This window comes from Sceloporus undulatus, chromosome 1 (assembly GCF_019175285.1).
Source record: "Sceloporus undulatus isolate JIND9_A2432 ecotype Alabama chromosome 1, SceUnd_v1.1, whole genome shotgun sequence".
Lineage (NCBI taxonomy): Eukaryota > Metazoa > Chordata > Lepidosauria > Squamata > Phrynosomatidae > Sceloporus > Sceloporus undulatus.
In genome coordinates this window covers 249,148,835-249,162,846 of record NC_056522.1, presented here as the reverse complement: position 1 = coordinate 249,162,846, position 14,012 = coordinate 249,148,835, and the positions used below count along the sequence as shown (strand labels likewise).

Sequence of the window (14,012 nt, the reverse complement as noted above, 5' to 3'; positions counted from 1 at the left end):
TGAGAATAAGGGAGTGGGGTAATCATCTTGAGTCTGCTGGGTGAAACTCAGTAAGGAAATGTAAATAATAAATAATACTAGCATTAGTCACTGTCTCTATTAATGACTTTGAAGACAAATTTGAAGACATAGAAAGTATTCTTTTATCAAAGACTGGGAAGAAGTGGAAATGTGCTCAGGAATGCAGTTCCCTGTGCCAGATACTTACCTTGACAAGGGAGGAGTGCAAATAGATGTTATGGGGCATGATAATGGCTCCAACAATACCCACAGCCTGTAGAAGTTCCTCATGTCCACAGCCCTTGCAGTAGGGCAGAAACATCCCCTTCAGCACCTCTGTCTGGTTGGGACGCACTACCACATACTGAAAAAAGAAGGATGGCAGGTCAGGCAAAGCAGAGAAAGGTAAGACACCCATTTGGAATAAGGGCTTTCATTTGGAATAAGGGCTAATTAAAACCTCTCTGAACCATCTTTTATAATTTGTGTCTTCTAAATAGTGGACACTAAAGCAAGCCAATGAATACCAGGAGCTATAGGTTATAATTCAGAGGAAGGAAATGTTAAAATAACCTCAGAGTATTCCTTGCTTAAGAAAACCATATGACATTCATGGGGTCAACATAAGTAGAAGAATGCAAAATGAAAGAGAGAAATTCAGGATAAACCACGGCAAACAGAAGATTACAAAAATGAGACAAGTTATATAGGCACTGGTGGCAGGGGAAAGTCTGCATAACAGAGAGTAGAAGAAATGTGCTAGCAAATCTGTAGAGCACAACACAGCTGTGCTACTTAATAATGATAACAGAGCAGACAAAAAATGGCTGAATGGCTTTCTTGAACAAGCCAGAAGGATGTGGGGATGTGATGAGTGTAACAAGTGGCAAATTTGCATCTACAGTAAGATATTTTTCTTGGTATGTGAAGCCGCCTTAGCTCACTTCCTTTATTTCAGTGTTGTCGCTTAAAACAAAAAATGTAAGAAAAGCCATACTTGATTAGATCAAGGAGCTATCGATGTTCACACAAAGCCCAGTTGAATATTCTGGGAATTCCACTGCAGGACATAAGTGCAATAGAACCTGTATGGGATTTCTTGTTATTAGATATGGTGATGATCATTGTCCAAGAGTGATTTTCTATAGAATTATACATATTCAGGGAATATCAGTTTATTGTTCATTATCACCCTTGATAACTAATTAAAACGAAGTGATACCAGTGTGCCTCTGAACATCTGATTGTGGGGACAAATAATACTGACAGTTGAGTGAGGTGGATAGCTGCCTTCATATTCTGTTTGTAAGCTTCCCGAAAGCATCTGGTTGCTCAGTATTGGGCACAGAATGTTAGCAATACATCCTGGGGGCACCTAAAAGAGCTCTTCTTATGTTGCTTTGCCTATGCCAAAAAAATGAGGATCAAGAGATCATGAACGATGGGGGGGGGGGGGGAGGAAGGTATCAGGTACCATGGGAATGTGTGTGAATTTACCTCATAGCCAAATGTTACTGCCATTATTGTGATGAGGATACCAAAAAATGCCTCCAGTTTCCTGAGACCTGAGAGAGAAAGACAAGAGATGCTTGGTTACTGAAGGAGGCACTGGAATTCAAGGTTGCTTCAGACATGTTTAAGAAATTAACATGGGTGCTTTTTATTGTGTAATGCGTATGAGCATTATCTAACAAATCACCATGTACTACCACAACTTTTGAACACTTCATGTGCTGAACTCAATAACATGCAGCTTAGTTTTGTCCCTTACTCAATACTTACCATATTTATCCAAGAAAAGGAAGAAGAAAGTGTCAACAATTGTGATCAAGACTCCACCCCACAAAGGGATACTGCAAAAGGAAAATCACAGCTGTCATCCACTTAATAATGTAAGTAGTTGTACATAGTACACATACACACACCTCTCTCTGGGAACTTCTCAAAGTACCATGGACATTCAGTATCCTGCTGCCACAAACAAATAGGCAGTTCTTAAGGGGAGGGGGATCCATGTTTCTGTAAGTCCAGGGAACACTTGATTGTTTGATCCACTGCAAAGTGGGTTTGGTAGGCAGCAATGTCTTTGAGCCCTTCCTGTGCTTTTGCCCCCTCCCATGTGGTCATAGAAGAAGGAGGATCTTACTGTCCAGCTGATAGAAGATTGAAGGCAATTGCTGTCCCAATCACCTCCTGCATGTCAGAGCCAATGATGGCAATTTCTATCATGATCCAGAGCAGCACACGTGGTACCTGCAACCAACATGTAATGACTTCAATAATTGCAATGACTAATCCACTACTAAGTGTGTCACAATTTGACTGAATATATTATTTGGCTTCACTGAATAATATTGTGATTAAGGAGGTGTCAGCTAAGCTCTGTTTATTGTATGTGACCTGTTATAGCCAAACTATTCATTTCTAGCTGACACAATATAGATGAGCTGTGTTATTTTATTAAATTTATATTTTTGAACAAACAAAATGGAAAGGGAGGCAATAGCATATACTTCTGGTTCATTTCAGAATGCTGTTTCATCAATAGTGTGGTGTCAGTCTATAAGTCAATTTGTTTCTAGTATTAAAAGTTTTTCTAAACAATAACAAAAACAAAACCCCACTATCCCCATTTGTTTGTTCCTGAAACTTGCTACCTTTCCACATTATATTTGTTCTGAAGATCTTTTTCAAGAGAACTGAGAGGAGCCTAGAGAAATAAGTAGCATGGATGAGGCCCAAAAGGAGAGAGAAGTAGATGGACTGTGGCAACAATAGTGAAGAGGATTATTTAAAGAGGGCATGTCAGCATACCCTTACAGCCCTCTAGCTGGATATGGGGTTTCATATTTTCATATTTGATATCAAGATGTAAAGAAACTGGAGCGTGTCCAAAGGAGGGTGACTAAAATGGTGAAGGGTCTGGGAACCATGCCCTATGAGGAATGACTTAGGGAGCTGGGGATGTTTAGCCTGGAGAAGAGAAGGTTAAGAGGTGATATGATAGCCCTGTTTAAATCATAGAATCATAGAATCATAGAATCATAGAGTTGGAAGAGACCACTAGGGCCATCCAGTCCAACCCCCTGCCATGCAGGAAATCCAAATCAAAGCATCCCTGACAGATGGCCATCCAGCCTCTGTTTAAAGACCTCCAAGGAAGGAGACTCTATCACCCTCCGAGGGAGTGCATTCCATTGTCGAACAGCCCTAACTGTCAGGAAGTTCCTCCTAATGTTCAGGTGGAATCTCTTTTCCTGTAGCTTGCATCCATTGTTCCGGGTCCTGTTCTCTGGAGCAGCAGAAAACAAGCTTGCTCCCTCTTCAATATGACATCCCTTCAAATATTTAAACAGGGCGATAATATCACCTCTTAACCTTCTTTTCTCCAGGCTAAACATCCCCAGCTCCCTAAGTCGTTCCTCATAGGGCATGGTTTCCAGACCCTTCACCATTTTTGTCGCCCTCCTTTGGACACGCTCCAGTTTCTCAATGTCTTTTCTGAATTGTGGCGCCCAGAACTGGACACAATATTCTAGGTGGGGCCTGACCAAAGCAGAATACAGTGGCACTATTACTTCTCTTGATCTAGACACTATACTTCTATTGATGCAGCCTAAAATAGCATTGGCCTTTTTAGCTGCCGCATCACACTGTTCACTCATGTTCAACTTGTGGTCTACTTGGACTCCTAGATCCCTTTCACACGTAGTTTCATTCAGCCAGGTGTCACCCATCCTATATCTGTGCATTTTATTTTTCCGCCCTAAGTGCAATACCTTACATTTCTCCGTGTTGAATTTCATTTTGTTAGCTTTGGCCCAGCTTTCTAGTCTATTCAGGTCATTTTGAATCTTGATCCTGTCCTCTGGGGTATTAGCTATTCCCCCTAATTTGGTGTCATCTGCAAATTTGATAAGTATGCTCCCAATTCTGTCATCCAGGTCATTGATAAAGATGTTGAATAGCACTGGGCCCAGGACAGAGCCCTGTGGGACCCCACTGGTCACTTCTCTCCAGGATGACAGGAGCCCATGTTGAGCACCTTTGGGCTTCGGCCAGGTCAACCAATTACAGATCCATTTAACAGTTCCTTTGTCTAGCCCACATTTTACAAGCTTTGTCAAAGGCCTTACTGAAATCAAGATATACTATATCCACAGCATTCCCTTCATCTACCAAGCTGGTAATTTTCTCAAAGAAAGAGATCAGGTTTGTCTGGCATGACTTGTTTCTCTGAAACCCATGTTGACTTTTTGTGATGATGGCATTGCCTTCTAGATGTTCACAGACTCTCTGTTTAATGATCTGCTCCAGAATCTTTCCTAGTACTGATGTCAGACTAACTGGACGATAATTGTTGGGATCCTCTTTTTTCCCCTTTTTGAAGATGGGGACAACGTTTGCCCTCCGCCAGTCTGCTGGAATTTCTCCTGTTTTCCAGGAGTTTTCCAATATGATTGCCAATGGCTCCGATATTACATTTGCCAGTTCTTTTAATACCCTTGGATGTAGTTCATCTGGTCCCGGAGACTTAAATTCATTTAGATTAATAAGGTATTCCTCTACTATCTCTTTACTTATTCTGAGCTGAAATTCCTCTATTCTGTCCTCTGCTCCATTATCCTCAGGTTGAGCACCCTTTGCCTTTCCTGAGAAGACTGAGGCAAAGAAAGTGTTTAGTAATTCTGCCTTTTCTCTGTCTTCTGTTAGCATTTTGCCATCTTCTCCACGCAGTGGCCCTACCGTTTCCTTCTTCTTCCTTTTGCTGCGGACATATCCAAAAAAGCCCTTTTTATTGTTCTTAACCTCTCTAGCAAGCCGGAGTTCATTCTGCACTTTAGCTTTTCTGACTTTACCCCTACACATGCCTGCTATTTCTTTGAATTCCTTTTTCGTGATTTCCCCCTTTTTCCATTTCTTATACATATTCCGTTTCAAACTCAGCTCGGTTGAAAGTTCCTTAGTCATCCATCCTGGTTTCTTGAGACACCTCCTGTTTTTCTTTCTCACTGGAACTGTTTGAAATTGTGCCTTCAGTATCTCCCTTTTGAGAAAGTCCCATCTGTCCTGAACTCATTTATCTTTTCGTATTTCTGACCATGGAATTGCCCTCAATACTTCTCTAAGTTTACTGAAATCCGCTCTCCTAAAGTCTAGGATGCGTGTCTGACTATGCCTGGCTTCTCCTTTCCACTGTATTACAAACTCCAGGAGAACATGGTCACTTCCACCTAATGATCCCATCACTTGCACCCCATTCACCAAGTCATCCTTGTTGGTTAGGATCAAATCTAAAATAGCTGACCCCCTTGTTGCCTCTTCCACCTTTTGGACCATGAAATTGTCTTCCAGGCAAGTGAGGAATTTGCTAGGCCTTGAGGATTTTGCTGAGTTTGACTTCCAACAAATATCAGGGTAGTTGAAGTCGTCCATCACTACTACATCTCTCTTTTCTGAGTGTGTGGTCATCTGTTCTAGAAAGATATCATCCAATTCCTCAGTCTGACTTGGGGGTCTGTAGTACTTGAAGGGATGTCATATTGAGGAGGGAGAAAGCTTCTTTTCTGCTGCTCCAGAGAATAGGACCCGGAGCAATGGATCAAAACTACAGGAAAAGAGATTCCACCCCAACATTAGGAGGAACTTCCTTTTTTTTAATATAAATTTTTATTAATTTTAAAAACACATACATTTACAAATAAATCAAACATAACAACATTAAACATAAACTATACATACCCATACAAATAAAAGTACTACCAATATAACACAAAAACTTCCTGCTGTTTAGAAATTGTTAAGTCTGACAAATATATTTTCCCCTGATCTTAGTCTCACTTCTTCAAATCAAAATATCATCAATTTACACTAAGATCTCATTCTGCTGAACCATGCCCTACGAGGAACGACTTAGGGAGCTGGGAATGTTTAATCTGAAGAAGAGAAGGTTAAGAGGTGATATGATAGCTCTGTTTAAATACTTGAAGGGATGTCATATTGAGGCGGGAGCCAGCTTGTTTTCTGTTGCTCCAGAGACTAGGACCCGGATCAATGGATGCAAACTTCAGGAAAAGAGATTCCACCTCAACATTAGGAGGAACTTCCTGACAGTAAGGGCTGTTCAACAGTGGAACACTCTTCCTCAGAGAGTGGTGGAGTCTCCCTCCTTGAAGGTCATTAAACAGAGGCTGGATGGCCATCTGTCAGGGATGCTTTGACTGAGAGTTCCTGCATGGCAGGGGGTTGGACTGGATGACCCTTGTGGTCCCTTCCAACTCTATGATTCTAAGAATCACATGTTTTAAAGAGATCACAGTGACTTTTGGCACACTAGAGAAATCATGTTTTGGCACATATATGAGCATGTTTTGGCACACATGTGAGAAGTCACACTGGCCCAAAGACATGTGGAAGACCTGGATATTACTGCAATAAAAAGTAAATGGGTTTGCTGTGCTAATATATAATCCCTGAGCTCTTTGTCTGTCTATGAGGATTAAGTAAGCCAAATTGCAAAACAGTTTGAAAACCGTATATCCCCCTATCTCAGGCTGTGTCCCTGTTCACCCTTCCTGACTGACTATCATGGGTTTGTCACAAATCCTATCAGTGTTTTGTAACTCCAGAGTTAAAGCCATCAGCTATTCTGGAATCCCTTTGTCAATTCCGTGGGAAAACCATTCAGCTTTTATTACACCATGGAATAGCATCAAGTATCCCTTGAAGGTGCAAGACAGGATATAAATATCTGCCTCACACATGGTCAAGTTGCTGCTACAGACAGGAGTTCTGTTTTGCAGACAGAAGCTCCACTCTCTGTACAGCCCTCAGACTCTGTTGAAGCCTCTATTCAGTCTTCCATGGAACCTTCTCTTCAGGCCTGGTAATTATCAGTTTCCCAACATCTCATAGGCCTCCTTTTGAGTGAATATTTCCCCCCCAAATACCAAAGAAATGCTGGCACTGCTATTGGGGACCTCATGTCCCCCCTTTAGGGTAGGAGGCTCCAAGTAGAGTATCCAGTACACAAGACCTTTAAACCAGTGTGGCTGTCTTGCATCCCATTTCTATCATGCCACAGAACACTCTTTCCTAAGCTGATTCCATCCTCTGATCTTATAGACTTTAATTACCACAAGCCCCCATTCAGAACAGCTAATGGTAAGAGGAAGTCTGGGAATTAGGTTAGGGAAGGTTTCACTAGCATATGAGCTGATTTAGGAACTGGATTTCTGACTTAGTTTGGGGAATGATGATAGATGATGTCATTTGGGAGTTGAGTTAGCCCAACACCCAGTTCCTCTTGCAGGCTAGAAATATATAGCCTTTTGGTGGGTCAAGTGTGGCAAATTAATTCACAAAGACCTCCTGTCAAGGCTGCCTATTTCAAACCTAATACTGTACTCATTCAGAGTTACCATGTATACTCAACTACAAGTTGAAAAAATTATGCCCCAAAATTGACCCTAAGCTCTGGTAATACTGCTCAGAAAAGTCCAAAAAGAAGCACCACCCCAGTGTCCCACTCTCTGCCGAGGCAGGAAGAGAGAGAGAGAGTGTGTGTGTGAAAGTGGTGATTGGGGCTTCACTCTTCTTGTTTTGGCAGTGAGCTCCGAAAGAGCTGCAGAGGCAAGGAAAGTCGTGTGTGTGTGTGTGTGTGTGTGTGTGTGTGTGTGTGTGTGTGCTTGAAGGAGGTGATTGGGGCTTATTGACAGTCAAAAATACACCACTAGATGGCCCACTCTCAGGGGTGACTAGCTGTTATAACTGCGAAGGAGGACAAGACTCCAAAAATGTAGGGCATTACATTAATAGAAATATAACTTCATTCCATATGGTTTATTTACAGCTATACCACATATACTGCATTTTATTATATAACCAACCATATTTTTCTGCCGAACCTATCTTCCTTAAAATGCTTTGTTGGCATTCAACCACCATCTTGAAGGAGAGAGAGGCAGGCTAGCTCCAACTGTCTGCCTGGAAGAAGCAGAGTCCTCCCTCCAGTCCATCTGCCTTGGTCCAGGCCTCAGAGGGAGAGAAGAATGCTGGACCTGATCCCCTCCCCCTCCCCATACCATTCCCTTCTCCTTGTGTGTCATGTCTTTTAGATTGTAAGCCTGCGGGCAGGGAACTGTCTGGTTAAAAAATAATAAATGTAAGCTGCCCTGAGAGCCATTAGGGCTGAAGGGCGGGATATAAATACCTAAATAAATAAATAAAAATTATCCACTGTTAAAACCTCTCTCACCATCCTCCTTTTCCCTATCTGCATGTCTCCCAACCACCTAACACTACTTCCCTCCAGTTTCTTCCTTTCTGATTCTGATGCTAAAACCTTCTCTTCCAACAACATAGAAGCAGTGTTAGATGGCTGGGAGGGGGGTGCAGAGAGGGAAAAAGCAGAAGGTTTTAACATCGGATTCAGAAAGAAAGGAACTGGAAGGAAGTGGTGTTAGGTGGTCTGGAGAGGTCCCAAGAGGGAAAAAGAGGCAGGGAAGTGGTGTTTTCTTTTGTTTTGTCCTTTACATCCTTTGCTACATGCCCCTAAATTTTACCCTTGACCTGTCCACAGGTCATATCAAAATCCATGATTTTGGTCCTAAAACATTTCTTCAACTTAAACATGAGGTTGACTAATAGTCAAGTATATACAGTAAGTGGAGTAATGAATCAGAGAAGGCTTAGTCAGCAGTCCCAAGTGTAGTGATTGCTTTAGACAGCAGATGCTGGGGCTAGCAGTGGCCATTTCTGTTCATCCTGAACTCCCTGGCTACTTCTCTCTGTTGAAAGACATAGCTATGCATGCCCTACAACCTGTTCTGCACAGCTCAACTAGCTGCAACCTATGCTGTGGTGAAGGACACATTCCTACTAAATGATTGAGAGTTTTCCACATTCACCAGAAAGTGAGAAGCTGCAGGCAGCGCAGGTCACTGACTGACTAGTCACACAGTTCCCAGCCTGTTGCACATTGGTACTCACCTTGGGGTAGTAGTAATGACATATCTCTCCTAGGTCCTTGCCTGTCACAACCCCAAGCCGGATGGCCAATCTTTGGCAGAGCAACCCCAGGACTGTGGCCCAGAGCAAGACCCAGAGGAGCTGCGAGGGGAACAAGGGCACATGGTCACATGGTACAAAGTACAAAGTCAAACTTTCCCCAAAACTTTTGCTTAGCCTTGAATCTCAGCTGCAGGACAGCTACAAAGCATGCATGCATGCATGCATGAATATAGACTGCATCTATACTGCAGATTTAATGCTGTTTGACACCGCTTTAACTGTCATGACTAGATACTATGAAATTCTGGGATTTGAACAGCCAAGAACTGAAGTTTTATTTTTCACCAACAAATTCAAGCTTTAATTCCTCACATACAGCCAATCAACAAAACTACAAATGAGATCTCTGTCTCTCCCATTTCTATCACTACTCTCCTTTCAGGGCAGGTGGTTCTTGTCTCTTGCAGAAGACTGAAGAGAGGAATGTCGGGGAAGTTTGGAGCGGAGGACCTAATTTTCTCCGTGGGTTGCCAGTCAGCTTCTCTATTACTGTGGGCCCTTGTCCCTCTTCCACAGCAGCGGCCTTGGGTGCCCCACCACAGGTTTGGTGCTTCTCCCCGGTGATGCTCTGGTGCTGCTACACTGTAGTCTTTGTCTGAGGCAACTGGCCTAGGAAGCCTTCTAACTACAGGTCCCTTGTGGCCTCCCTTTTCCACACTGCAGGGCAGTCATCCAACCCTCTCTCCCTGGGTGTGGGTTCTCTTCCTGAGCTAAGGTGTACAGGTGCATTGGGACACCCTGACATCTCCTCCAGTCTGTTACAGATGGAGACACGACAGTTAAAGCAGTCTTAAACTTCATTAAATCCTCAGTGTAGCAACAACTGAAAACAATAGGAACACTCTTATAAAATCCTTCTGATTCAAGAGGTGAAGGAACAAAACTGAGTGCAGTGATGAAGGCAATCTTCCACCCCCGCTCTTAGCTTTTCTGAAGTTAAGTGACACTCTGATGCCCATCCAAAAAGCAGCAGCAGGGCAAGGGAGGACTGCATAGCTAATCCCAAGAAAGATGTCTCGTCTCTAATATCTCCATTTTAACTAATATCTCCATTTTAACTAATTGTATTTTATACTGTCATTGTTTTTATTATGTTAAGTTTTGAAGGGAGGGAGAGGGTTTGGGGTAGGGGATTACGTACATTTAGTTTTTATGGTATATGTATTTTATTGTTCTTTTTGTCCCTTTGTAACCCTCCTCGATTCATTGAGAGAGGCGGGATATATAAATTATTATTATTAATTGTAGTAGTAGTAGTAGTAGGTGGAGTGAAGCAGCCACCTCAGGCAGCTCATGCAGAGGGACAAGGAGGAATCAGAGCTTTGTATGCCATACAGCCTATGCTGTGCCCCCCCTGAGTTAGCCTCCTGTCCTCAGGTGTAGTGCAGGATGCTCTGTCATTATCTCTTTTGAAGCAAATGTCAACTATGGCTAAGTCTGCATGGGCCAAATAGTACATACTCCCCTTGTCCTCACAGCAATAATCCAAACAATGTAGTGCCCAAACCCTCATTCTGGTATGAACTGTCCTGATGATGTATGGCCAGTTCAGCACTGACCCCGTACTATACCACTCTTTTGCTCCAGTTCTTTTCAGAAAATCTGGAACCCTCCAGAGCAAAGCTAGGTGGCTGTTCACACACCTTTCCCACTGTGCCACCTGCTGGCCCTGCTGGCATGAGTCACTCCCTCTGAGGTCAAAACAAAGCACCCAGCTGTGTGATTGAGGTTGGGTGCCTCCTTTTCAGCCTCAAAGGAAGTGAATCGTGGTGGTGGGCAGCACAGCAGGGTGTGTGTGTGAACAGCAGCTCCCCATTGCTTCGGATTGCCTGGGGAACAGGGAATTAAGGGCCAGAATATCCCTGGGCTGCTCATGGAGTATTTTGGCTCATGCAGAAATGTCCCACCATTCCAGTCAGCTTTTGTATATAAAATGGAAGTAACCATTTTGTTACTTCTCTCAGTTCATGAAATGTCTTGACTTCTCTCCTGGTTAGGAGGGTGTTTAGAAGCCTTGGCATTTAGAAAAATGCTCAGGGACCCCAAGTAAACAAAGAAGGGATTATTGTCAGGCCCTCACACCACACTGGTGTAAGCCAGCCCTCCAGCCAAAACCTGTCCTTCAGTCACACTCACCTGAAAGCCAGCAACAGCTCCACACTGTAAATCTGATTCAATATTTCCTGGATCCAAGTAGGCAATGCTCATGAGGAAGCCAGGCCCAGTGAAAGCCCAGAGCTTCCTAAAACTAAAACCATACTGGAGGAGTGAAAAGAAATGTCTTAGTGCCCATCTCCCCATTATAATGCTTTAGCAATGTAACTCTTATCATCCATTTCCTGTAGCACCCTATCCTGTTCTTATACATAACAGAAGAAAAGCAATGCAGATACAGGAGGATAGCATTCTTTTAAACACACACACACAACGAAAACAAAACAACTATTGTTTATATAGTTATCCTTAAAAATATTTATATTCAACTCTGTATCTGAAGATCTCATTAAAGAAATGTTGATTTCAGAACTAGAACACCAGAGTATACTGCCCAAAGAAGACTGAATAATAAAGTATAAAAAGTAAGGGGCTGTACAAACAGCCCTGAAGGGGCGGCTCCCAGCTGCCCCTTCTTCAGCTGGATTGGGCCCATGGCAACCTCATGCTGCGTCCCCAATCCGGTTGTTTGAGGGCACAAAAAGGAGCAGTAAAAAGCAGCTCCTTTTTGCACCATCAAAAAGGCACCATAGCTACAGCGGTGTGGCTATATGGTGCTCTTTCAGTGCTGCGTGATATGGATGTGGTGCCAGAGGCATGTCATGATGTTGTGCGCCATCTGGAGCAGCACGCAGCATCAGGGTGCCCTGGGGGTGGAGTTGGGCATGCGTCGTGAGGATGCTATGCCTGGACTCTGCCTCCAGTCTGGCCTTTCAGGCCAGTCTGTACAGGCCCTAAGTTAACAAGTAAAAGTCTTGCTGTACCAGAAAAAGAACTGCTGTCAGCTGATCAGACCCCAAACATGTCCCTGTACCTTAAGTATATGAGGGAGAATTAAACCAGTTATGGCTGATTTTTCATATTAATGTAAGGTTTGTTACATTTATATTCTGCCAGTTCTTCTCAAGGCCAGGCCAGCATGATCCTCAGAAAAGAATGCTGGGAGTAGGAGACCAGAACATCTGGAAGGCACCAGGTTGGGGAAGATGGGTTTACTGTGACCTGGAGCTATTCTCCAGGGATTTTCAGTTCGTGGTCTTTCCCCACAGGCCATGGATTGAGCCTGCAAAGCAGGGTCTACTTGCATTTGCTCTGCCACAAAGCTATTTGGCCTCCCTTTCCCATTATGCTACTGTAGTTTCAGAAAAAGCCATGCTAAAAGAATTGTCCCTTCCATGGAACTTCTGAATATACCAGAGCGTGTTCAGGGTCTCATCATCTGTGAAGGCCATTTGTTCTGCTAGGTCTCAAAGAATTCCAGCAACCTTGTCTTCTAACTTTAAAAGCAAAACCTATTTTCTCAGCCAAATGCATGCACATACAGCAGGTCACTTTACACTGCATAGAGATGAATCAAAGGGACTGTTCTGCTATGGCAAACTCAACAGATTAGGCCATGAAGGCATGTCTGTATTCATCTATGCCCTGGTCAAGACCTGCTTCCCCTCCAAGGCAATAAGTCATTCATTCTCCTGCTATCCATAGACTTACTCCTGCCACATCTGGGATGGCAATCTTCTCATCCAGGTAGGTTTTATCTTTGGCCTCCTCATGGTGATTTGTTTCTGTTGAACTGGTGGCACCATATTTTATTTTCCTTTTGATTTTGCTGCCTATAAAGAGAGAAAAATCAAAGGAAAGGAGAAGCATTCAGTAACATTTTTTTGAAAGTAGGGAGAAGTGAATCTTAAAGAGGGAGTAAGGTCTAATGCAAAGCCAGACAAGGCCAGCCCTCTTCTTTACCCCTGCCACCCTGAGTTAACTGAAGGCAAACAGTGGCCTTGTCTGCACTCACCAGGATACTCCAGGATGCTGCAGTTTTCTGGCCCTGGAGCTGTCCTGATCCTCCCGTTACCTGGCTCTTTATTCTGACACCAGGCAGCTGATTGAAATGTATCCCACTGAGCCACTGCTGCTGCCATGTGTTGCTTTGCTCTGAGATCAGAATGAGGAGCCCAGTGACAATCACATAGCTGAGCACTTTGTTCTCACCTCAGAGTGAATGACTGGTGGCAGTGGCGGACATGTTGGGTGGCTCAGCAGGATATGTTTCAGACAGTGGCCTGGCATCAGTAGGGAGGGCTCTGGATCTTCCAAGAAGATCTGGAGCAAAGGGCGATGTATTTTACTACATTTTTAGGAGGAGTATACCCTGGTTCAGGTCCTGAATGGGCCAGATGTTGTCTGGTTTGTCCACACCAGAACCAGGGTTTAGAGACCATGCGCCATCCAGTCTGCCTGCTGAGAGAACAAGGGATGATTACTTTTGCACTTTGAACTCAGTTTGCAGCAGTTGAAGAAAGCTACTTTTGCACTTTGAACTCAGTTTGCAGCAAGTGAAGAAAGCTACTTTTGCACTTTGAACTCAGTGTGCAACAGGTGAAGTAAACTGAGGCTAAAAAGAGAAAGTGAGAGATACCAGTAACTAGGACATTTTAAAAGCTGCTGGAAAAGTGGGTTAACCTGGACTGTCCCTGCCAAATTGAGACAATAAGATGGCAATAAGATTTGTAGCATCCACTCCTTGCTGTCAAAGAAAGAGGTAGAGACATGTAGCTGGCTTTTCCAGTATGATTTGTAAGGTCAGGGAATCATAAAACAAATTTGCAGGTACAGATACAACATTGGGTTTTATTTAAGTAATTTACAAAATTTCAGCAAGCTCAGCATTCGTCCACAATTTTACCCATGTTTTTCCTGTGTAAGCAATTCACATTTGGCTCCTG

The 14,012-nt window shown here is 43.3% G+C and overlaps 1 protein-coding gene across 1 annotated transcript in view; it reads right to left on the bottom strand.

Annotated features, from left to right (window-relative positions):
* SLC11A1 (solute carrier family 11 member 1) overlaps positions 1 to 14,012 on the bottom strand; it is a 39,515-nt gene that overhangs the window by 16,250 nt on the left and 9,253 nt on the right. The window contains exons 2-8 of the mRNA XM_042446545.1: positions 12,778 to 12,899; positions 11,209 to 11,331; positions 8,992 to 9,111; positions 2,147 to 2,253; positions 1,783 to 1,853; positions 1,498 to 1,565; positions 209 to 364 (exon numbers count right to left, since the gene is read on the bottom strand). Coding sequence (XP_042302479.1) covers positions 209 to 364; positions 1,498 to 1,565; positions 1,783 to 1,853; positions 2,147 to 2,253; positions 8,992 to 9,111; positions 11,209 to 11,331; positions 12,778 to 12,899 — 767 coding nt within the window. The remainder of the gene's footprint in view (positions 1 to 208; positions 365 to 1,497; positions 1,566 to 1,782; positions 1,854 to 2,146; positions 2,254 to 8,991; positions 9,112 to 11,208; positions 11,332 to 12,777; positions 12,900 to 14,012) is intronic.